General features: G+C 36.9%; 1 protein-coding gene across 1 annotated transcript in view; it reads left to right on the forward strand.

The window, feature by feature from the left end:
* The first annotated feature begins 110 nt into the window (after positions 1-110).
* The window catches only part of RBM44 (RNA binding motif protein 44), a 43,727-nt gene continuing 17,522 nt past the window's right edge, over positions 111-26,315 (forward strand). The window contains exons 1-10 of the mRNA XM_011980301.1: positions 111-346; positions 14,690-14,780; positions 18,079-19,688; positions 19,955-20,013; positions 21,226-21,402; positions 22,125-22,308; positions 22,397-22,419; positions 22,799-22,883; positions 24,472-24,586; positions 25,314-25,442. Coding sequence (XP_011835691.1) covers positions 14,708-14,780; positions 18,079-19,688; positions 19,955-20,013; positions 21,226-21,402; positions 22,125-22,308; positions 22,397-22,419; positions 22,799-22,883; positions 24,472-24,586; positions 25,314-25,442 — 2,455 coding nt within the window. The 5' untranslated portion in view covers positions 111-346; positions 14,690-14,707. The remainder of the gene's footprint in view (positions 347-14,689; positions 14,781-18,078; positions 19,689-19,954; positions 20,014-21,225; positions 21,403-22,124; positions 22,309-22,396; positions 22,420-22,798; positions 22,884-24,471; positions 24,587-25,313; positions 25,443-26,315) is intronic.

Below are 26,315 nucleotides of genomic sequence, written 5' to 3' on the forward strand. Positions count from 1 at the left end.
TGGCGCGTTCCTCGGGCGGCACTGGAGTGCCGGCACCGCAAAAGTCGGTCTCGAAGGAAGTCGCGGGGGGCCGGTCACTCAAACGCGGTTATGTCCCTGGGGAAAGCTAGAAATTCGTGTATATGCTTATTCTTGCCGCGGAGACTGGTGGAGCCTCTGCTGCGTGGCGGGGACTCTAGCGACAGGGGGACGCGAGGTGCATTCTGTACTCAGGCGTGTGTGCCCTTGAGGACGCGTCGGACGCCCTGGAGGAGGCACCAGCTCCTGACCTAGCGTGAGGGGCCCGGACGGTTTCCCTAAGAAGCGCGTATTTAAGATGGGATCTGAAGTTGAGCGTGAATTAAAGGTGGGGTGGGGAGTGGGCAGGCGAGAGAACGAACAGGACCTGACTTTTTGTATTTTTAGTAGAGACTTTTTGTATTTTTAGGGGTTTGGTCTCGATCTCCTGACCTCGTGATCCACCCGCCTCGGCCTCCCAAAGTGCTGGGATTACAGGCGTGAGCCACCGCGCCCGGCCAGGGCCTGACTTTTTAAGGAAAAGGAAAGGAGGGTGTATCTGGAAGACACAAAGTGCCCAGGTTAACACAGAGGACCATTGTTGGGTTTTACAGGGTTTATTCAGATTTTAATCTGTCTGAAAACAGTGACAGTCTGTTGCTGAGTTTTAAGCAGGAGCGTAACTGATTCGATAAGCATTTTAGAAAGATGATTCTGGCCAGATGTGAGATGATTGCCTGCATAGTTGTGAGAGTCAGGAGTTAAAATTGACAAGACCTCAGAGCTAAGGGAGGTGGGTGTCAAGGGCTAGTCCTGTGATTTCTGGCTGAGTTCTGGCGATACCATTCCCTGGAGTTTGGTGCACTGGAGGAAATAGTTTGGTAAGTGAGAACTAAAAGAAAATAATAAAAATGGGCATGTACCTAGGAGTAGAGTTGCTGGATCATGTGGTTATCTTGTGTTTAACTTTCTGAGGAACTGCCATACTTCTCCAGAGTGGCTGCCCCGTGTTACATTCCCACCAGCAATGGATGAGGGTTCTGATTTCTCCATGACCTGCTCAACACTGTTACTGTCATCCTAGTGGGTGTGAAGTGATATCTTTTGGTTTTGATTTGCATTTCCCCCATGACTCTTGATAAATTGAGCATATTTTCATGTGTTTATTGGCTATTTTTATATCCTCTTTGTCAAGTCATTTGCTCATTCTTAATATTGGGTTGTTTGCCTTTTTATTGTTCAGTTGTAAGAGTTTTTTCTATATTCTAGATAATAGACCTCTAGGGCATACATGATCTACAAGTACTTTCGTTATACTACAATTTTCTCTTTGGCAAACGTTTTTAACTTTGGGTGTCTTCATATTTAAGAATGAAGCTTGCAACACACTGCAGATTTCAGTAAATGCAGATTTGAGTGTAGAATCAGATGTGAATGAGAATCCAGCTTGAAATAGTGTTGCTTTTCTCACCAATTTTTTGAAAATGTGTTTTTAATTTAAAACTTTACTTAAGTAATGAATGTACTTTCTAAGAATAAATTAATAAATATTTGAAAACGTTGCTTTAATTTGTAATATGGTAAGTATTGATGGATATTACCCAAATAAAAAAAATACTCCTTGGGACTCTCAATTTTTTTTTTTTTTTTTGAGACAGAGTTTCACTCTTGTTACCCAGGCTGGAGTGCAATGACGTGATCTTGGCTCACTGCAACCTCTGCCTCCCGGATTCAAGTGATTCTCCTGGCTCAGCCTCCTGAGTAGCTGGGATTACAGGCACCCACTACTACACCCAGCTAATTTTTTATATTTTTAGTAGAGACAGGGTTTCACCATTTTGGCCAGACTGGTCTCAAACTCCTGACCTCAAGTAATCCACCCACCTCAGCCTCCCAAAGTGTTGGGATTACAGGCGTGAGCCACCGTGCCCAGCCAGGGTTCTCAATACTTTTTAAGAATATGAAGAGCTGGCTGGGTGCAGTGGTTCATGCCTATAATCCCAACACTTTGGAAGACTGAGGTAGGTGGATCTCATGAGCGAGGAGACCATCCTGGGCAGCATGGTGAAGCCCTGTCTCTACAAAAAAGTTATCCAGGCATGGTGGTGCATGCCTGTAGTTCAGCCACTCGGGAGGCTGAGGTGGGAGGATCACCTGAACCCCCCAGGGAGGTTGAGACTGCCGTGAGCTGTGTTGCTGCCATAGCACTCCAGCCTCCAGCCTGGGCAACAGAGTGAGACCCTGATCTAGATATATATATACACACAATATTTTGAACAATCAGATGTATCAAATATATATGTGTTTGAATTATCTTGGCCCACTGCAACCTCCATCTCCTGGGTTCAAGTGATCCTCCCACTTCAGCTTCCCAAGTAGCTGGGAACACAGGCTTGCACCACCATGCCCAACTAATTTCTTATATTTTTGTCAGAGACAGGTTTCACCATGTTGCCTAGGCTGGTCTGGAACTCCTGAGCTCAAGCAATCTGCCTGCCTCGGCCTCCTATAGTGCTGGGATTACAAGTGTGAGCCACTGCACCTGGCCAGACTAGTTCATTTTCATACATAATAACTCTAGTTATCATCTAAGAAGAAGGTATGACTCTTATCTTGGAGCCATTCCTTATTTCTCCTTTTACATTGGGATGCTCTATGCCCTTTCCTGCTTCTTAGCCTGGCTAGCCCCTACTTGACCATCATTTACTTTTTTGATAAGTTTTTCCTTACCTTTATTAATGCAACCATGCTATACAATTATTGTCTATGTAACTGTCTTATTTAACCCCTAATTGTCTTATTTAACTTTGTGAATCCCAAAGTAGGTACAGGTTATATTTTTCTTGGTCAGAATTTTAGTTTTTAATTTCTTTTTATCCTTTTTTCTAGCAAGGATTTGAACATAAAATTAATTGCTTTTTAAAAACAACTAGCAGTTTGAAAAACTCCAAATACATTTTTGAGCATCTTACATTTTATCCTTTTTTTTTTTTTTTGAAACGGAGTCTCGCTGTGTCTCCCAGGCTGGAGTGCAGTGGCGCGATCTCGGCTCACTGCAAGCTCCGCCTCCTGGGTTCACGCCATTCTCCCGCCTCAGCCTCCGAGTAGCTGGGACTACAGGCGCCCGCCACCAAGCCCGGCTAATTTTTTGTATTTTTAGTAGAGACAGGGTTTCACCGTGTTAGCCAGGATGGTCTTGATCTCCTAACCTCGTGATCCGCCCGTCTCGGCCTCCCAAAGTGCTGGGATTACAGGCTTGAGCCACCGCGCCCGGCACATTTTATCCTTTCAGTCAAAATCAATACTAAAGGAGTCCTACCCCCAATGGCTAGCTCTTACTCATCATTCAGATCTGAGGTTAAGTAACTCTCTGAAAAGCCTTCACTAATTCTTAGACTAGGTTAGGTCTTGAATATTTCCCATAGCACCTTGTGTTTCTCAAAATATCCAGACTGTAGGAATTTCTTAGGGCAGGGGTTCCCAACCCCCAGCCTGAGCTCTGCCTCCTGTCAGATCAGCAGCCGCATTAGATTCTCATAGGAACTCAAACCCTGTTGTGAACTGTGCATGTGAGGGATCTAGGTTGCATGCTACCTATGAGAATCTAACTAATGCCTGATGATCTGAGGTGGAACAGTTTCAGCTCAAAGCCACTACCCTACCTCCAATCCTCCGGTCCGTGGAAAAATTATCTTACACAAAACTGGTGTCTGGTACCAAAAAGGTTGTAGACTGTTGCCCTCAAGTATTGTTTCTGAGCCCCAAATTAGGCTGTTGAATCTATATTTTTAATGAGCGCCCCAAGTGATTCTTATATCAGGTAAGTTTGGGAAAACGTACTCTAAATTTATAGAAGATTTACGTGCATCCATCCCCCTTTTGGAAATTGTATGCCTGTTGTGCTTCATAGAGCCAGTGACTGATCACCTCTTTGTCCTCAACACTTAACATGTAACTTAGAAAACACAGGCTCAGTAATTATTGAATAATGTATTAAAGAATGTTTCTCCAAATAAAGATATTCATCCCTGAAACTGGAAGTGTAATTGCTTGGTAATAGGGTAGACATTATTTAACATCATTAGAAATTGCCCAGTTTCCAAATGGTTTTAACAATTTGTATTCCCTCAAGCAATGTTTAAGAATTCTAGTTTGTCCACATCCTCACCAATATCTGGTGTTAGCACTCTTTTTAAAAGCCATTTTGGCCAGGTGCAGTGGCTCATGCCTGTAATCCCAGCACTTTGGGAGGCCAAGGCGGGTAGATCGCTTGAGCTCAGGAGTTCAGGACCCAAGTGGATCACTTGAGGTCAGGAGTTTAAGACCAACCTGGCCAACATGGTGAAACCCCATCTGCACTAAAAATACAAAAATTAGCTGTGTGTGGTGGTGCGCGCCTGTAGTCCTAGCTACAAAGGAGGCTGAGGCAGGAGAATCACTTTGACCTGGGAGGTAGGGGTTGCAGTGAGCCAAGATCACACCACTGCACTCCAGCCTAGGCAACAGAGCGAGAGACACACACACACACACTCTCTCTCTGGGTGACAGAGAGACACACACACACACAAATTTTAAGCCATTCTAATGAATGTAAAGTGGTACCGTGGTTGTTTAAATTTGCATTTCCCTGATGACTAATGATGTTGAGCATGTTTTCATACCTATAAGCAATTTAAAAAATCTATTTGTACAAGTTATTTATGTAATCTGAATAAGCATCTTCTTTTGGATATATGGATTGTGAATACTTTATTCCAGTCTTTGGCTTGTGTTTCCATTTTTTAAGTAATGTCTTTTGATGAGGAGAAGTTTCTTAATTTTGCAGAATCCCAATCAACAACTTTTAAATTAACACCTTTTGTGTTCTAAGAAATCTTTGCCTATTCCAAAGTCATGAATATATTCTGTTGTGTTTTGAGAAGCATTATAAATTTGGTTTTCACATTTAAAAATATGATTAATCTCCCTTTTATTGTTGTGTGTGATGTGGTGTGGGTCCAGGCATTTTTTCCCCTCCAGGTAAAAATCTAGATTGTAGAAATCTACTTATGCCAGTACCATTTATTGAATATGCCTTAGACCTTTTTTTCTTTTTTCTTTTTTTTGAGACAGAGTCTTGCTTTGTCACCGAGGCTGGGGTGCAGTGGAGCAATCTGGGCTGACTGCAACTTCTGGGGTTCTCCTGCCTCAGCTTCCCAAGTAGCTGGGACTGCAAGCGTGTGCCACCATGCCCAGCTAATTTTTGTATTTTTAGTAGAGACAGAGTTTCACCATATTGGCTAGGCTGGTCTCAAACTCCTGACCTCAGGCAATGCACCCTCCTCAGCCTCCCAAAGTGCTGGGATTATAGGCGTGCGCCACCATGCCTGACCAATACCACATTTTCTTTATCCAGTCTACCACTGATGGGCACTGGATTGATTCTGTCTTTGCTATTGTGAATAGCACAGTGATGAATGTACAAGTGCATGTGTCTTTTTGGTAGAATGATTTATTTTCCTGTTAGTATATACCTAGTAATGGGATTGCTGGATCAAATGGTAGCTCTGTTTTAAGTTGAGAAATCTCCAGACTGTTTTCCACAGTAGCTGGACTAATTTACATTCCCACCAACAGTTCCCTTTTCTCCACAGCCTTGCCAGCATCTGTTGTTTTTTGACTTTTTCATAATAGCCATTCTGGCTGGTGTGAGATGGTATTACATTGTGGTTTTGATTTGCATTTCTCTGATTAGTGATGCTGAGCATTTTTAAATATTTGTTAGCTGCTCATATGTTTTCTCTTGAGATGTGTCTGTTTATGTCTTTTGACCATTTTTTAATAAAGTTGTTTTTCACTTACTGATTTGTTTAAATTCCCTATAGATTCTGGATATTAGGCCAGAATCTATAGATAGCAGATGCATAATTTGCAAATATCTTCCCCCATTTTGCAGGTTGTCTGTTTACTCTGTTAATAGTTTCTTTTGCTATGCATAAGCTCTTTAGTTTAATTAGGTCCCACTTGTCTTTTTTTTTTTTTTTTTCCTGCAATTGCTTTTGGGGACTTACACATTCTTTGCCAAGGCAAACCCACAGCCAACATTATACTGAACGGGCAGAAGCTCGAACTATTCCTCCTGAGTACTGGAACAAGACAAGGATGCTCACTTTCACCACTCTTCTTCATTGTAGTCCTCGCCAGAGCAATCGAGCAAGAGAAAGAAATAAAAGGCATCCAAATAGGAAGAGAGGAAGTCAAACTGTCTCTGTTTGCAGACTGTATGATTCTGTACCTAGAAAACCCCATAGTCTCTGCCTAAAAGCGCCTAGATCTGATAAACAACTTCAGCAAAGTTTCAGGATATATCAATGTACAAGAACCAGTAGCATTTATATACACCAACAATGACAAGGCTGAGAGTGGAATCAAGAACACAATCCACTTACAGTAGTCACAAAGAAAATGAAATGCCTAGGAATACAGCTTACCAGGGAGGTGAAGGATCTCTACAAGGAGTACTGTAAAGCACTGCTGAAAGAAATCAGACAACACAAATAAATGAAATCCATGCTCATGGATAAAAAGAATAAATATTGTAAAAATGGCCATACTCCCCAAATCAATCTACAGATTTAACACTATTCCTATGAAACTACCAATATTATTTTCACACAATTAGAAAAAAACTATTCTAAATTCATATGGAACCAAGAAAGAGCCTGAAGAGCCAAAGCAATGGGAGAAGGACTCCCTTATTCAAATAAATGGTGCTGGAATAACTGTCTAGTCATATGCAGAAGATTGGAGATAGACATCTACCTTTCACCATATACCAAAATTAACTGAAAATGAATCAAAGATTTAAATGTAAGACCTCAAGGCCAGGTGCAGTGGCTCAAGCCTGTAACCCTAGCACTTTGGGAGGCCATGGCGGGAGGACTGCTTGGGCCCAGGAGTTTGAGACCAGCCTGGACAACATAGGGAGACCCTGCCTCTACAGAGAATTTTAAAATTAGCCAGGCATGGTATTGTGCACCTGTAGTCCCAGCTACTCAAGGGGGTGTGTGGGGGAGTGCTAAGGTGGGAGGATCACTTGAGCCTGGGAGGTCAAGGCTGCAATGAGCTCTGATGGCACCACTGCACTCCAGCCTGGGTGACAGAGCAAGACCCTGTCTCAAAAAAATTAAAAACAACAACAACAACAACAACAAAAGTAAGACCATAAACTATAAAAATCTTAGAAGACAACCTAGAAAATACTCTTCTTGACATCAGCCTTATTTATTTCTTCTTGTATTCATTTTGGAAGGTGGTTTTCAAGGAAGTATGTCCATCTGAGTTGTAGAATTTGGCAGATAAAGTTGTTTATTATATCCTCTGTCATTTTAATGGCTGTAGATCCCATAGTAATGTTCCTTTATTATTCATGACATTGGTATTTTGTGTTGTCTCTTTTTCTTAGGTAAGTCTAAGAAAGGCTTAAGAAGGGTTATAAATTTTGTCAGTCTTTTTAAAGAAACAGTTTCTGGTTTTATTAACTTTTATCTATTCATCTATTTTGTTTACTTCTCCTCTTTTATTGTTTCCATCCTACTTTCTTTGGGCTTAATATTCCTGCTTTTTCTAGTTTCTTAACATAGAACCTGTGTGAGAAAACTGTTATATGACACAGTGTAGGACTGTGATTTCTGAGAGAAAGGAAACACCCAGCGTGAGTCCTATGATGATAGCCTGGCTTCCTGCCTGGAAGCACATTGCATACCATGGAAAAAGAACAAGGACTTCAAGCACAGCAGAAGTCTCCCTGAGTTGAGATAGAGATTGGAGTTCAGAAAGGTTAAATCAGTTAGAAATTGCAGGACAGTGTTCCTGAGAGAAGGGAGATATATAGAAGAAAAGCTCCAGAAATCTGCAGGGGGACTCCCTCCTTAAGACTTGTCAAACACTAATATGTGTATTTGTAGTTACAAACTGATGAAGCTATCACATGCTTTGACCTTAATGTATATTTCTTCTACCCAGAGCATTCTGCTCAGAAGTTGCCCACCTGGCAAGGAGTTTTGAAAATGGGTGGGGGTAGATACAGGGAGTTTAGTAAGTCCCACTGTCACTGCCATAATATCTACTTTTTAAGATTTCTCAATTTTATAAGATTATCTTTTTCATAAATTCTCTAAAACTGCATATTTTCATTTGTAAGTAGATAAATGTATCATTTTAATAGTTTGTCTTTAAATCAAGAGATTTCACTTGTGTCATGTAAGAACTTCATTTAAATTTTTAATAATAAGGATAATGACAGGCTAAGTAATGCAGGCCTCTTACTCACTGAAGGCAATTTAAACACCTAGAGGAAAAAAAAAATTGAGATGGAGTCTTGCTCTGTTGCTCAGGATGGAGTGCAGTGGTGCAATCTTGGCTCACTGCAACCTCTACCTCCCAGGTTCAAGTGATTCTCCTGCCTCAGCCTCCCTAGAAGCTGAGATTACAGGCACCTGCCACCGCACCTGGCTAATTTTTTATATTTTTAGTAGAGCCATTTCACCATGTTGACCAAGCTGGTCTCAAACTCCTAACTTCAAGTGATCCGCCACCTTGGCCTCTCAAAGTGCTGGGATTACAGGCCTGAGCCACTGTGCCCAGTCCCGGAAAAATATTTTTTAAAATCTTCTCAAAAGCATCTGAGAACTCGTCAGATAAGAAGTTACCAGGTCACAATTTGCGAAAGAATGGGAACCTTAAGAAGTAAGCCTAGCATTACAAACAACTTTTGCCCTGAAAATATTTGTGAATTTAAAAGAAATGATTTGAGAGGATAGGCTGTGCTTTTGACAGCCTTAGGGCAGTAAGAGGACAAGAGTCAGAGTCTTCAGGTGATCAGAGGTGAGACCCAAGGAATAGATTATTTGGCTTGGGATCCAATGTGCTTAGGATCCTAGAGGGCTGTGCCTTACAATTAAAGTAAACCAGCCCTTCCTCAGACTATACTTTTCTGTGCAGCCTAGAATATCTCAAATTTCAGTTAAAGAGATTCCAGATTACTAATTCCCTATGGCACCTAGAAGTAGCAAACAAGTTCTCTTTGAGGGACGCTAACACCATTTTAGGGCTCAAATTATTTATATATACAACTTACCAAATATAGTTCTAGAACATAATTAAAACATCACCAGACATCCAGAATGACAAGACATAATGAGCCAGAAAACAATAATAGACAATACAAACAGATCCACAGAGATTCCAGTTACTGGAGTTACTAAATACAGACTGTAAAATGACTATTTACTGTCTTTCAGAAGAGAACAGCTAACGTTAAAAGTTTTACTACAAATCATGCATTAAAAATGGCATTACAGGGCCGAGTGCAGTGGCTCAGGCCTGTAATCCTAGCACTTTGGGAGGTTGAGGCGGGTAGATCACTGGAGTCGAGGAGTTCAAGACCAGCCAGAGATGGCAAAACCCCATCTCTACAAAAAACACAAAGATTAGCTGGGCATGGTGGCTTGCACCTAGCTACTAGGGAAACTGAGGTGAGAGGATCACTTGAGCCTGGGAGGTCAAGACTGCAGTGAGCCATGGTCTCCCCACTGCACTCCAGCCTGGGTGACAGAGCAAGGCCCTGTCCCCTCACCCTCTCCCCGCCAAAAAAGCATAACAGAAAAAAAAAAAAAAAACTAGGTAAAAATTCTAGAACTAAAAAATTTCAGGTCAATTAGGAACTCAATGGATGGGTTTCACATCAAAATTAGAACTATAGAAAGAATTTGTGAAATAGAAGGTTAAACTATCCAGACTGAAGCATGGAGAGACAAAAGGATGGAAAAAATACAGAAGCAAGGCAAGAGATGTGACAGATACAGTGAAAAGGTCTAAATAAGTTCAACTGGTGTCTTATAAAGGAAACTACTTCTAGAAATCCCCAGTATTTTATAAACATTTTCCATATTATAAATAAAAATCTACCTCTCTTGTTTTTATAAGCTGCATGATAGGTATTCCATTATATTAAAACGCTATACTTTTTGATGCAATCTCCTTGGCTGTTTTAAAATTTGTTACTAAAAAATAATTCTTCAGTGAACATAATTGTGCATATCATCAAACATATATGTCAGCTTTTTTCCATAGGAATAGTCCTAGAAAAAGCATTTCTAGGTCAAGGAATATGTACCCAACATTGCCAAATCATCTTTCAGAAGGTTGGAAGAATTTCAGTTCTCATTATATATGAATGTCCATTTCATGACCCTTAATAATACAGTGTATGATCAGTCTCTACCAGTTTGATAATCAAGAATCCATTCATTTTAATTTGCATTTTTGACAGTAACTAGTTTATATCTTTTTAATATAGTTGACTCAAGTCTTATGAATTGTCCAAACATAACTTTCATATACTTTTCTTTTGGTATATTACTAGTTTGCAGGAGTACTTTATGCATTAGGTCTATTACCTCTTTGTTTGAAATAATTTTCCTGAGTTTATCATTTTGTTTAATCTTTTTCTTGGTTCTAATTATTTTTTAAAATTTTTTCTTGACCCCCCGACTATCTCCTTCCTTTGTTTCCTTTTACAGCAAGAAATTTGAATGAAATATGTATACTTAATGTCTCTAGTTCTTTCTTTTACTTGTGAGTCTACTCAAGAAAGGCATCTTTCAATATTCCTTATCTGCATCTACTGGTCTTTCTCCTACCACACATATTGCTCCTTCTCACTCTCCTTTGTTGGTTCCTCTTTATCTCTTCAACCTTTTTCAACTTTGGAATGCCTCAGCACCTAATTCTTGAGTCTCTACTCTGCCTGTTTCTATATTCAAGCAGTAGGTAATTACATTCAAGTTCATAGATTTAAATCTCTATTCTGATGATTCCCGAATTTGTATCACTAACTAGGTCAGTGCTATTCAGCAGAAATGCAATACAAGCAATATATGTGATTTGAAATTTTCTAGTAGCCACACACAGTGGCTCATGCCTGTAATCCCAGCTACTCAGGAGGCTGGCTGGGGTGGGAGGATTACTTTAACCCAGGAGTTCGGGGCTGCAGTGAGCTGTGATTGTGCCATTGCACTCCAGCCTGGGTAAAAGAGCAAACCCCTTCTCTTTAAACAAAACAAAAAAACCTTTTGACTGAAGAATAAATCAAAAATGGCAAACCTTCATGATAATATTCCAGCCCCTTTATTATTTTTTAAAAAGGCAGAAAGAGGTGAAGTTATTTTTAATGTTTTATTTAACCCAGTATATAAAAAATATTTCAACATGTAATCAAATAAAATGTTAATGAGATATTATATGTTTTTCATATGAAGTTTCTGAAATCTGGTGTGTGTTTTACGCTACAAAACATCTCAATTCAGACTAACCAGATTTCAAGTGTTTAATAGCCACGTGTGGCTGCTGCTCAATGCAGTTGTAGGTAATTTTGCTGATCTCCAGACCTTTATATCTCCATTTGAATGTCAAATAGATACCTGTTTCTCTTACAATGTGCATTCTTTTTAACAAAGACAAATCCTCTTGGTTTGAACCTCAGTAGATCCAGTATCTAATCACTTTTTATCTCCTCTATTGCAGTCAGTGTGGTCCCAGCTATCACATCCTGACTGGCTAGGTATCTGCATGGTTCTTTTCTTCTCTTTCAGTTTATTTTCCAAGTCTCACCTTATCAGAGAAGTATTCCTTCATTACTGGCCAGCTCCAGATCCATTATGCCTATGCACAGTAAATCAATCACTGTAACATGAATTTTGCAAAAGAGAAAAATTTTTTTGCAAGGGCATTGAGCAAGGAGGAGGGAGGGAGAAGAGCTCTCGAGTCTGCCTCCCTGAAGAAAATAAGGCTTAGGGATATTTATGGGTTAGGGAAGTAGAGTGGTCTAAGGCATGAGGAAAGGTAATTGGCATGGAGTAAAAAGGAAGTAACAGGTTTATTCTGCACAAACCTAGCCAGAGTTCATGGCATTTCATAGGATGCTTAGGAGGATCTGAGGGTGGCATTTTTGACCCTCCAGCATCAAAAGGCCACCTCTCAGGTATTTGCACTGGCCCAGTTGAAGGATCCGTTGTCTCGACCAGTTTGAATTGGACAGGAGCTGGCCCAAGTTTCTGAAAAACCGAGCAACCGTTACTGTGGTGACCTTTGAACATTATCTATAAAGTAGCCAGGGAAGGTTAAGTTTGAATGTCACAGCCTTCAGCTACTGCAGCCTTCAGCTTCATAAGAAAAGAAAAAAAATGACAAGACGAAAGCTACCAAAGGCAAACAGGGCAGGCAGACCTGATCAAATTAACCCCTCAGTTTCACCTGGACTACCTTATTTAACATATAAACCTCTCCTCCTCACATACAAATACATATCCACAAAAATCAGTATTCCTTTATCTGTTCGACGCTTTATTTCTTGTGTTAATTTTTGAGGAATTACTGTTTCTTTTTTTTTTTTTTTCCTTAATACTGGGTTTCCAGTTGCCCAGACAGGAGTGCAGTGGCATGATCATAGCTCACGCTGGACCTCAACCTGCCAGGCTCAAGCAATCCTCTCACCCCAACCTCCTAAGTAGCTGGGACTACAGGGGCACGCCACCATGCCTGGCTAATTTTTGCATTTTTTGTAGAGTCAGGGTTTTGCCATGTTACCCAGGCTGGTCTCAAACTTCCTGGCCTCAAGTAATCTCCCCACCTTAGCCTCCAAAAGTGCTGGTGTTACAGGCATGAGCCACCGTGCCCAGCCACCATTTCTCTTTGCTCTGTGGTTTGATAGGAATTGATATAAGATGTATCTTTGATGGCCTTTTCATTTTTTTTCATGTTGATACTCTGTTCGCCTGCTTCTGAGTCTTTTTTAAAATAAAAATTTCCTAGAAAATTGCCTATTTTTGTTAAATTTTAAAATTATCCTTCAGTGGCGTACATGGCATTCTCAATTTTTAAAAGTACCTCTTTATTGCTTGCTAAAATGCTCCTTTTCTCAATGCTCATTTTTGTTTCAGTCTTCTCTTAACAAGATTTGTCTTGTCTTTTATCTACTTTTTTTTTTTTGGAGTCTCACGTTGTCACCCAGGCTGGAGTGCAGTAGTGCAATCTTAGCTTACTGCAACCTCCATCTGCTGGGTTCAAGTAATTCTCGTGCCTCAGCCTCCCACATAATTGGGACTACAGGCACACGCCACCACACCCAGCTAATTATTTGTATTTTTAGTGGAGACAAGGTCTCACTCACCACATTGCCCAGCCTAGTCTCAAACTCCTGAGCTCATGCAATCCACCCACCTCAGCCTCCCAGAGTGCTGGGATTACAGGCGTGAGACACTGCGGCCAGCTGTTATTTACCTACTTTTATTAGTCTTTTAAAAGAATAGCTATCGATTTTAGTTACCATTTTTACTGTTTTTAAAGTGATCACTTCTGTTTTTATCTTAACTAATTATATTTTCAACTTTTTTGGCTTATTTTTAATCTTTTCTAGATTCTTGAGAGTTGAGTGTTCATTTATTTCTAGCTTTATGTAATAATAAGCATCTAAAGTTGTGACTTCTTTTGGATATAACTTTGACCATGTCCTGTAGATTTTGGTAGTCTGTGTTCTTATTGTCATTAATTTATTTTAATTATCAAAGTCCACACAGCTTACTAAGTGACAAAGTCAGGATACAAGGCTGTCTCCATGACATGAGATCTGCTTTTTAATATCTTCTCCTTATAGAACAGAGAGAGTACATTTAGATGATTTCTTTCAGGATCAGTGATTGAAATAATTCAGAGTTAAAACACAATGAATTCCTTTTTTTTTTTTTACAAACTCATCAGGAACCTTCATAACACTTGATTACCAGAATTCTGCTGTAGACAACTCAGCTTTTAGGGGTATGGACAGTGACGATAAGTAGGGGACAGAGGCTCAAAATGATTTTGTGAGTTGGCTGACTTCCTTCTGCTTGTTGCCTCTGGGATCATTCATGTGTCCATTGGGGTGTTCTACCAGTAATTAGCTTGGGCTGCTTCATGTGGCAGCTGGGTTCAGAGTCATTTTCGCATGTACCCCCAAAATATATACATCTAATATGTATCAATAAAAAATCATCATTATTACCTTTTTAAAGCAGTTTTGTTGAGTTATATTTTACTCATTTCAGTGATTTTTAATAGCCTTATCAAGTGTTGCAACCATCCCATCATAAACCCATCTTAGAACATTTTTATCCCCCATGCCCATTTATAGCTAATCTCTCTTCCCGTCTAGCTGCCCTATCCCAGGCAGCTACTAGTATACTTTCTCTATACACATTTGCTTTCTGTGGATGTTTTACTTAAATGGAATCACACAATAGGTGATCTCTTTTATCTAGTTTCTTTCATGCAGCATGTTTTTGATATTAACCCATAAGGTAACATCTATCAATAGTTTATTTCTTTCTGTTGCTGAAAGATTTTCCATTGTATGGATTTGCCACGTCATTGGTTTTTAGTAAGTGTACCAATTGTCTTGGAAACTTTTTATCTAGGTTTGACATAAATGGGGTGATGTTTTGGTCTTTAAGACTCTATTTTTTATATTTAAACTTCTTTTAGTGACCTAACACATTGGTTTTTTTAAAAATGTTCCTTGGAAATTTTAAAAGAACATATCTTTTCTGTCCTTCATGTAGTTGTCAATTTATGCTTTTTAAATATAATAATAGTTCAATATTTATACCTTTTCTAGATTATATATCTTTGAGTGATGCAGGCCACTGCAGTGGTGGAGACAGCATCTGGTAAAGGCTACCACAGTAATGGAGGCAACCTCCAAAAAGGTAAGGGTCTAGGCCACTTACCCTTATTCTTGGTGGGGAAGGGTGTTAAATGTGTTGTGCCAGACAGTTTGCACTTCAGGTTGCTGCTTTTTAACTCTTCCTCCCTCTAAGGTGGTAAGACCTCAGTATGTTTTTAACTTGCCAAATTGACTCAGGTGATTTTTGGTGGATCAGGGCAGTCTAGGCAGGACCTATCTTTAGGAAAGGGAAAGTGAGCAGGAAGAAAGGATTTCTGTCCAGCCAGCCTTTCAGGAACTGCTGACAGGTATAGTTGCCTTCAGGGTGATAAGCAGAAAGTGCGCAGGTTGACTTCTACTGCCCAAGTTGTGTATATTTTCTTCTTCCCATAAATCTGAAATGTATTTTTCTTGGGTCACGGCAGAAAGAAAATAAGAAACGGCAAGAGTCTAAAAAGCAAGATGACTAAACTTTATGTGCTTATGACTATATGTAGCTTAAACTATTAAGATATATATATTCTAGATTAAAACAAAAACTCTACGTTGTTCATGAGACATATTTAAAACAAAAGAAAAGTTTAGGATAAAACGATGAACAAGTTAAACAAATTAACTTAAAAATTTGGGGTGATAGTAATAAAGAGCATAATCAATGCAGAAAGGATTAAGAGGGTCATTTTAAAATGATAAAGTTATACAATGAAGATGTCAGTCATGAACCCTAATGGAATAAACAGTATACTTTGTATTCATACATTAAATGTTGGAAATCTAGGGAAAGGCTGCTAGAGATTGGACATGATAATGGTTCTCTATCTCAGTAAATCCCAATAGGATATTTTATGCAATTCAAAATGGTCCCCAAAAAATAAACTTTAAAAAATCTGTTGGAGAGAATGTAAAATAAATTTTAAAATACAGGAAAAAACTTACCAGATATAAAAATAACCTGTGATACTATAATAATTAAAACAGTAATACAGTCATACAAAAAGATAATAGGTTAATGGAATGGAATAAATAGAAACAAATTCTTAGAAAATCATGAAACAGAAACAGGAAGACTTCAGAATATGATAAAGGTGTTGTTTCAGCTCAGAAGGAAAACAGTGGATTATTTGGCAAATGGTATTAGGACAAATTGACCATTCATTTTGGAAGAAAGTTAAGTTAGAGTCCTACCTTATGCTAAGGAGAAAAATAATACTCTGTGTAGTGTAAAAAGACTAAGTGTTAATCTCCACCCCACCTACACACACACAATTAGATTAAATTATAGGAGAATATTTTTATAATTACTTGGTAGAGAAGACCAAAGACACAAAACCCAGAAGTTACAGAAGACTGATTCATTTAACTAAATAACCTGGAAAATTCTGATATGACAAGATACTATAAAAAGTTAAAGCCAGGCAAGCTACTTGGGTGGCTGAGGCAGGAAGATTGTTTGATGCAAGTCTAGCACCCAGGCAACACAGCAAGACTCTGTCTCTTAAAATAATTTTTAAAAAATAAAAGATAAGCAATAAGCTAGGAAAATTCAGTTATGTTACAAATGTAAAAAAAAAAACAAACAAGGAATTAGTATCTAGAATGTATAAAAGACTTCTAAACAACTCTGTCATCTCCAACCACATATTTATAACAGCTTACTGGACAGACAATTCACATCTGGGTCTCTACTTGACCAGAATTGAATTCATTATCCTTATCCTCCTCCTCATTTTTCCTCTCTACCTTCTAAACCTGCACTTCATGCAGTCCCTATCTCTTTGGCCCTGAATATTCCCATTCAACTATAGTACCAAGTTGTAAACATGTAAGCATTATCTTTGAGTGCTATTTAAGTAGGTATTTATTGGCCAATTGGTAAGTCATAACATCAGTTTAGCTGATTGTGATCAACTTTTTTTTTAAAGAAATGGAATAGAATAAAATAGAAAATACCAGAATACACTGGACATGGGTAAAATTTTTGTTTTACTTAATACACACACATATATGTATGTGTGTACTGGGTCATGATATAAAATGTAATTCCGATTATGGTCTTAGTCAAAAAAAAATCTTTTGAAAACCACTGCTCTCTCTCTCTTCCTGTTACTGTCATCTCTAATTGGCCACCAAGACATGTCAGTTGTGGAACTTTCGTGCCAGTCTCTTCTGTAGTTCCACTTCTGTACACTTTTGGTACCTGCCTTTATTCTCCTCTTTCAAGTTTTTAGTCTTTCTGTTGCTAGGAATGACCACAACTTAATTCCAGTCACATTACTACCCTTTAATGAGTTTTCAGTGGTCTTTTGTTGTCTTAGAATAAGAGCCAAACTTCTTAGCACATCATAAAAGGCCTTTTTCAGTTCATAATTCCTGTCACACTCATAAGAGTTCTTTTACTACAGACAAGCTGTCTTACAATTTCCTGAAAATGCCATGTTCTTTCACACAGCTGATTGTACTTGTGTTGGATTTACCTAAAATAATTTTGTCTATTTTGTTTCAAAACACGTTTGAAATATAAAATTTTTCTGAAGTCTGCTTCCCTTTTTTTCAAAAATTTACCTGCTCCATCAACACAACTCTGTCAGCACTGTTTTAAAATTACATTTTTGTGTGCTTATCTTATGACCCTATGAAAACCACAAGCACTTGGGGACAGCATCTGTGTCTTCTTTTCCTTTGTTTTTACAGTGCCTAGGGCTAGCACTAGGAAGCATCCAAAGATTTATTAAATAAATTTATAAGAAAAAAAGTTTCTTATTAGACCATTTTACAAACAGTGGCTGCCCTATAAACAGTAAATTCCTTGTCATGGAAAGAATTCAAGAAAATCTTAGCTGTTGTCTTAGATCAGGCTGCCATAACAAAATACCATACAGTGAGTGGGTTAAACAACAGGCACTTATTTTCTCTTAGTTCTGGAGGCTGGAAGTCTGAGATCAAGGTGCCAGCATGGTCAGGTTCTGGTGAGGGGTGTCTGCCTAGCTTGTAGATGGCTGCCTTCTTGCTGTGTCCTCACATGAGAGAAGGGGGAAGCAAGCTCTTTTGGTCTCTTCTTGAAAGGACACTAATCCTATAATTAGGGTCTTGCCCTCATGACCACATCTAAACCTAATGACCTCTCAAAGTCCCCATTTCCAACACATGGGTCTGGCCTTCAACATATGCGTTTGGGAGGAAATGGTTCAGTTTTTAGCTGCTACTAAAAGGGATATTTGTCATGGGAGATGTAAAAAGTAATTCTGCATTGGGAAGAGCTTAAACCAGATCATGTCTAAGGTTTTTCTAGTGTTTAGATTCTATAATGTTGCTGTTAATGTTTTTATCCTTTTTTTAATCAGATAAACCTTCAAATCCAAAGAAAGAAAATTTGTTATTATCCTCCAATGGTTGTGATGAAGTCAAATTGACTTTTCCTGATGATGACTGGGATTCTTCAACACTAGAGCAAAGAGCTAATAATAAAGAAATCAACAATATTGACAAGATGGATTTATTAGAGCCATTTTTTTCAGTGAGTCAAGATACTAACACAGAGAGTACTCATTTTCGGTCAAGTGAACTTGAAGACAGTAGTGACTATGCTTTCTTGAATGAAACATATTCTATACATTACCCAGAGTCAAAACTAAAGAAGGAAAGTCTTATTTCTTTAAGTTCAGAGTTAGATCTTGAAGTGCAGAAAAAAGAGGAGGTGTTTTTTGATATTTTGGAACATCAAGATAAGACTGTTGGCTTGGAAAGAATCTACAATATTTCAGATGCTAATTATAGAGAAAGTGCTGAAGATACACAAAAGCATGATACAGATGAAGACTCACAGCAGGAATATCACAGTGCTGAAGAACAAGAATACATAAGTAACCACTTATCTTTTGACCAAACAAAAACATTAGGTATATCTAATCCAGAAGTTGTTGAATTAGGAAATTTGGGTTATGAAGTTAAATGTGCTAGCAATGTAGAAGATAATCATGTTAACTCGGGAAATGGTTCTATCATCTCTTCAGATTCATTTGATGTTTATGGACAAGAAGAGTCACTTCATGTCTCCAAATTTCAGAATTCTGTTATGTTAAGAGAATATCATGACCTAAAGCATGAAAAGTGTAAGGAAAAAGAGACAAGTTCAGTGTACCACACTGTATTTGATGGCAGTGTACTAAGAAGCAATTCTCCAGGAAACCAGGAATCTCAATCTAAGAGTGGTTCCTTGAGCCCTCAAAAAGTATTAAAAACGAAAATTTATACTGAACACATGAAATCTCAAATAAATGAAAGTAAAGATTTTTGTGGAAATAAAATTGCTGAGAACAAAATATTACTGCACCTTGAAAATCCTAGCACATTACCACAGGATAAAGCTTTAGAGACATTACCCCAACCCTGTAAAGATTGTCAAACTTCCTGGACCTCTGTTTTTGATGATTCAATAATTTCTGCCTGTGGATATTCACATTATGAAAACCTACAAAACACCCCTGACTCAGCCTTAGATTTTTCTGCTATGCTACCGAAGATTGCAGTGAGAGATAATCAGGCAATAGAAGATAATACTTGCCTAAAAGTTGCTCATAGCAGTACCACAAAGAAAACATGCTTTCACAATACGGAAGGAACATGTACTAACTCAATGACAGATGCAGCAAGTTGTACAGTCACAATTAATCAGACAGTGGATGTTAGCACTGATTTTAGGGCTTGTTTCACAACCAGCAGGGCAACGAGTGCAAGACCTTCTGTAGTATCTACATCAAGCAACACAGATATAACAATGATGAATAAAAAACGACCTGATGAATGGCAAAATGAGAAACAAAAAAGTGTGGCTTGTAGTACAGATTGGTCATACAGTGAAGATTGTATAGATACACAGATGGCTATGACAAAAGGATCAGGAAAATCTCCCTCAGTTGACAGTTTAAAACCTAATGGAAATTTTCTAAATAAGGTAAAATCAATATGAGTAATAATAAAATTTAGACTTTATAAAGAGACAGTGTATGCTAACGTAAATGTTTTTGGTTTGTTGAATTAGGGCTTTTGTGAGAAAATGCTAGATGAGGGGAAAGGTTTGTAAATTACCATCAGTTCTATCCTCCTCTCATGGCAGCTTCTCCCACAAAATCCATTAGAAATTGAATTATACATTTTACTAGTTTGGAATTTCAGATGTAACATATGTTTTTTTAATTTAATTTTAAATCATATTTTCAGGATTTCCTGGAATTAAGAAAACCATGTGGTATCACAGACCTAAAGAAACATCCTGAGAGGTACATCATATATATATGCTTACAGATACATCTGGAAGAAAAAATCAAAATAGTATTTGCTTTCTGTATAGCATGCTTACCCATATAGAATAATAGCTAAAATGGACTTCAAGAAATCATCTGTTTCAACCGTTTGCCTTCAAATAAATATTAAAACAATATAGAATATTAAAGCTCTTCGCTTACTGAGATTTCAGTCTCAATTTCTTCAGAAACTTGTGGCATCTAATCTTTACTTGTTCAACCCAAATCCATACTGATTTAATTTTCCATTTCCTTTCATTTTATTCGCCTGTAGACCAAAACTAGCACCTTTGGAATATGTCATTTATTTGGAGAAGTAAATAACTACTTTCACAGGAGCATTTTAATCTTGATTTTAACTCATTGCGTAATTTGCTTTGCATTTATTAGATACTCTTGTAATTCAGAACACAGTGGAGAACCAGGAAGTGGGAGGGAGAGAAACAGGGAAAGTCTAAGATAAGCCAAATTAGTTATCATACTCTGAGGTCATTTACTTTTTCTTCACTTGTTACTCATTCTTCTAATGTTTAATCTGGTGTTTCAGTTCTATAAAATTAAATAGAATAATTGGTTTCTAGAAGCAAAACTATTGAGAATAGCTAGAAGTGGCAATTAGTAATAAGAGAAGACCTCCGAAAACTACTAATACTCAAAAAAACAGTGACTTGGGGCTTTTTGATATAATAGTACTGCAAAATATTTACTTATGTTAATGATCCTTAATTATTAAGAAATATGTAAATTATTTTCTATTAAAAAGATAATATGTTTTAAGAATAAGTTTCATCAAAAATGCTTATAACTTTAAAAAATCTTGGCCAAAGTTTGATTTAGGTTGAAAAAAATCCATTGGTTCTGTATAAATAAGGTCATTACCAAAATGACTTTATCCAGAATGAGCAATTCTCCAGAATAAACAATTCTCAAATTCATACTTCCTTTTTTGGTATTGAAAGTATGAATCTGAGAATTGTTTACTTCCTGGACTTCTAGAATGAATATATTAAGCTTTAACTTCTTGTTTTCTGAAGTTGTTATATATTCCTACAGCCTCTTCAACCTCAGTATAAATTGATTTAAGCTTGACAGGGAAATATAAAAAATTTAAAATCTGTTTCTGGAGGCATGTTATTACTAGAGAAAAATGTTTGGAATCTTACCTGATCCTATCTTTTATTTTTAAAGGGAAGTTCAACGTTTTAAAGATACGGAGAAGGATTTGCCATCAATGTGCTGTCAGAAAATAATGCAGAGAGCCATAAAAGCAGAGCTGCACCTTTTAAATGTTCACTATCAGATGTGTCGTCGCCATTGTTGTGATATTTACAAACTTGTAATGGAAAATAGGGAAGGATTAAATATGTGTTTATTAATTTTAAATCTGTTTTTTCTTAGGAATTTGTCACTAGCTTTAAGTTTATTCTAGACAGTTTCTTTAATTTTCATTTTTGAAGAGTAAAGTAAGGAGTAGATTGTTACTGGGTTTGTTAGTTAGCCTAAGGGTAATAGAATCCTTGAGTTTCATGGAGGGGCCACAGGCATGGTTGGCATGACAAATCCAGTGAAAACATAGATTTGTTGTTTCTTTATAAAGTTCAAGTAAGGATGAAGTTAGAGGGTTTTGCATGACATGCTACCACACTTTCTCTGGCTTATGTGTCGACAGTTGTTTGTACTGCCCTTAGAAAAACACATTTACTGTGGTTCATTTTTTTCTTTTACTCAACATTTAAAAGAAAATATTGAGAGTTCTAGTAAAATTAGAACCAAGTGGGGTTGAGCAAGGTGGCTTGTGCCTGTAATCCCATTACTTTGGGAGGCTGAGGCAGGAGAATCACTTAAGGCCAAGAGTTCAAGACCAATGTGGGCAACATAATGAGACCCACCCCCCATCCCTACAATACATTGTTTTACAAACTAGCTGGGCATTGTGGCATACATGTAGTCCTAGCAACTTGTGAGGCGGAGACAGGAGGATTGCTTGAGCCCAGGAGTTCAAGAACCAAGTGTATAATATAATATTAGTGTTAAATGGATGACTTGGGCCTAAATAATTTAGTTTTGTGCACTCAACTTTTGAACAGGAATTTATCAAGTAATTCTGCTAAGAAGGAAGTGGGATCAGCACTACTGTCTCTTTTGGGGGACTTAAAAGTTAGATATGTGACTTTGAAAGAAAAAATACACAAAGGCATACCACTGGAAGAGCTGCCCCCACTGTCAGTAGAATCAAAATTATTATCTACCTTCTCTACTTTTGCTTCCAGGGTATGTATATATGTTTAAGAAATTAAAAATTTTACTTCATTTAGACAAAACATTTTAAACAAAGATTTTTTTCCTTTTCTCTTTCCAGCTAATGAAAAAAGAAACACATGTGTGAGTTATGGTTTCATCTGATTTATAATTCATTAGATCCTAAAACTTGCTTATTAATTCAGTTAACTTTAAACTTTCTGTTTTGTTCCCTACTTAGAACATTGATAAATGTTTTATTGAAGTGTTTATCTTTTTCTTGATATTTAATATTGTACAAATTTATGGGGTACATGTAATATTTTGTTACATGCATAGGATGTGTACTAATCAAGTCGATATTCAGGATATCCATCACTTTGTGTATTTGTCATTTCTATGTGTTAGGAACATTTCAAGTCCTCTCTTTTAGCTACTTTGAAATACACATTGTAGTTAACTATAGTCACCTTACTCTGCTGTCAAACATTAGATCGTTTTTCTTCTGAAGTGTTCCTTTTAGCTTTTCAGAAGCAGATGCTGAACGAGATGATCAGAGGACTCAAGATTTTGATGTTTCTTCGAACCTAAAAAAGACAATCTCTCAAGTAAGGGTCCTTGAAAGTTCATCAATGTAAACCTTTAATTGTATGGTTTAAGTAAAGTAAACCATAATTTTCAGAAACCCTGACATCCTTCTTTTCACTCAGCTGGCTTACTTTGTGTACTACTATTTGATGGATATAACTGATTATAATGATATATTTATGTCAAATCCTGATCAAACAGATGTCAACCGTATATGTTGAGTAGGGTGACCATATAATTTACACCACGCCAGGAGACTTTTGCGGTTGAAAGAGCGTAATGGTAATTCTCTACGACAGTCAGCATAAACCTGGACTGTCCTGGGCAAACTATAATTTAGTGCCATAATCATGTTAAGCCAGTTCAATTAAAACTAACATTTTGTACCTTCATCTCATGAGATAAAGTAATAATTCAGTCATTTTAGACAGGGTAAAGTTATAATTTCTTCTTTACTGAAATGATGAAAATCATTTTTAAATGCCTGTCATAGGTTTTCTTATTCTCTCGTTCCCCCAAGAAAATGTTTGTCAGATGACAACCGAGAAGGAATATTTAATCTGTGTAAGAACACTCTGAAAATTACAAAGTGTTACAGAAACATTGGTTATATTCCATTATTGAGCAAGGAGGCAATGGAATAGGAAGGCTGGGGTTTAGTCTGCTTTTCTGACTTTGGTTTTAACTCTGAGATTTTCTTTATTTGAGTAATATTAATCCCCCAAGATGAATTCCAAAGTTAAAAGTCAAATACTTGATTGAGTAAAATTAAATTACTTTAACATTGTCTATTCCGTTGTTAAATTCCTTTTTTAAAAAATCTCAGTTATCCACAAAGAATTAACAGGTCAAAAACTAGATTTTTATGTATTTAATGGTAGGAATGGTATAACCTGTTTATTTAGAGGGAACAATAAATTATTTTTTAAAGAACAAGATGAAGATGTCGTTCTTTATAATCTTGGTTTTAGCTACAAAACAATATTTATTTTAAGTTGGGATTATGTTTTAATTCCTGTCTCATTAAATTAACTGGTAATGCATGAAACTCAGTATACTGTGTTTCTAAATTTCAGCTACTCATGTACCATCTTCACAATTTACCATAGCCCTGTATTACCTATAATATTACTTTGTCTTTAAATGATTCTCCTTTTTACATAAATTTAAATGTAAATAATAACTATTACATATAGGAAAGAAATACTACTACTTATAAATAAAAGATACACATAAGCATACACTAAATTAAATATATAACTGTTAAAGGTTAATGTGATAAATACTTGTGTGTATATATATACACCTCCAAAAATTATCTCGATTACTTCTCGTGTGTATGCCACACTTTGCCAGATAGTAGTGTTAGCACAGTCATTATACACAGACTGGATTCAAATTGTAATTCTTGTTAACTGTGTAACATGAAGCAACAAGTTACTTAGATTCTGTTTTCTCACATGTCAGGTCAAGTTGATAATGTTTTGCTTTCATAGCCCTCATTACTGTAAGGGCTGAATAATGCCAGTGAAGAGTACCTGTCACATAGTAAGAGCATAATAATTATTTGCTCTTATTTATTGTTGTTTTTGTTATCTTAATCCTCAGATGTCTTTATCGTCTGACAATAGTCGTGCTACACAAAACATATCACCCAAAAAAGATGACTTTAAAAATGGTGATATAAATGCAGACTTTAGTCAACTGAAACTTGATGATAAAGGTTAGTATAAAAATGTGTTATCTTGTATAGTTGCTGGAAAACAAAATAAGGTTTAAAGTATTGGTAGTGTTTATTCATTAAAGAAAAATAAATATTCTTAATTGACAGGCATCATTCTGATTATAAATGTCAAATATGTTCTTATTGCTATTTGACATCTTTAAGGTTGCCTAATATAGCTGACAATGCTAAATAATTATATGGACTCTTATTCTTTTGGTTCATGTTTTTAGTATGAAAATTCTCTGTTATATCTAATTTGTATCTCTAAATTGTGTGCATTTTTAGCACACGAAAAGAGATTATGATCATTCCAAAAGATTATTAATTTAATTGTAATGAAATAAAGAGCTGCAACGCAGCTTAATTCTTTCAAAGATGTTTCATGTTATTGCATATATAAAGATAATATGTCTTTTTCACTAAAGGACAATTCAAAATGCTGAAAATTAAGGGTTTCAATAAGCTGGGAATAGTGTTTTAATTAAAGGAAAACTAGGAAACAGATCACTCAGACTGAAAGCAACTTTTTATTCAAGGACTACTGAAAATCTCTTCTCAGAGAATCTTTGTGCTTGGTTCTCTTATTTTGCTAATATTTATCTTTAGATTTATACATAAAACTCTAGTAGTCATCATCATGCTGATTCATCCATGGTTTTTAGATAACTTTTCAGTGTGTTGGACATTATATGTCATTCATAGCTCGTTGTGTTTAATGTCTTAGACTGCAGACATTACCAAGAGATGAGTGAAGACTGGTCTGATGCTAAAGAGAACCTGACAGGAGTTGACATCTCAGGAACACAAGAAAATCAAATAGAACAAGACAGATGGAATTTGGATCTTACACTAGGTTGGTTCTCAAGAATTTACTGAGAAATCCTAACCTAGATTATTTGTAAAATAGTGCTTACCTGCTTCTGTGTTGTGATGGGCAACTGAGTTGTTTTAATATTTTATTCCTGTTTTGGCTTTTCTTTATAAATAAAAAAATGAGGAAATTGTTCAGTTGGAGGTCAGTTTTTTAAAGAGGAAAAAAACTGCTAAAAGCATAAATCCAAGATTTAGTTAACAGGTAGATACCCGCATTCTTTCTCTTGCTCAAGGCCAACATCAGCACTCCTGCAGGGCATCATTTTCCTCTTTCCAGGCGTGGGTACATGGTGAATAAAACCAGCTTCCCAGTTACCACCAGGCAGCCAATACTAATCTATCAAATTGGTGTTAATGATGAAAACTATTTGCTTTCTCTTATTTCAATAATTTTAGGGATGTTTTCATTTTTAGATAGTCCTTAATTGCTTAGAATAGTTATAGTTTTCTCTAGTACCTGTGATGATTGCCCTTCTATCATTTCTAGGTAAGTTTATGCTACCTTTCCTTATTTTTTGTTGTATCTTCTATGGATTTTTCTTTTGTTTTCCATATCAGCATTGGTTTTATTGTTTTTTTCCTGCTTGTCTAAATAATGCTTATTATGGTTTTTTAAATAACATTTTAAATTATAGGAAAATTAAAATTAACTGGTTTCTCCAACCTGCAATAACCACTATGAATATTTTAATGACTATTTTTATGCATTTTCTTATGTATATATTTAATACACACATGCAATTTAAAGTAAATAGCATTATATCATCTATTTTTGGGGTTTTGTTGTTGTCGTTTGTTTTTTGAAACAGAGTCTCTGTCACCCCAGACTGGAGTGCAGTGGCACTATCTTGGC

Source organism: Mandrillus leucophaeus, unplaced genomic scaffold, assembly GCF_000951045.1.
Source record: "Mandrillus leucophaeus isolate KB7577 unplaced genomic scaffold, Mleu.le_1.0 Scaffold21, whole genome shotgun sequence".
Lineage (NCBI taxonomy): Eukaryota > Metazoa > Chordata > Mammalia > Primates > Cercopithecidae > Mandrillus > Mandrillus leucophaeus.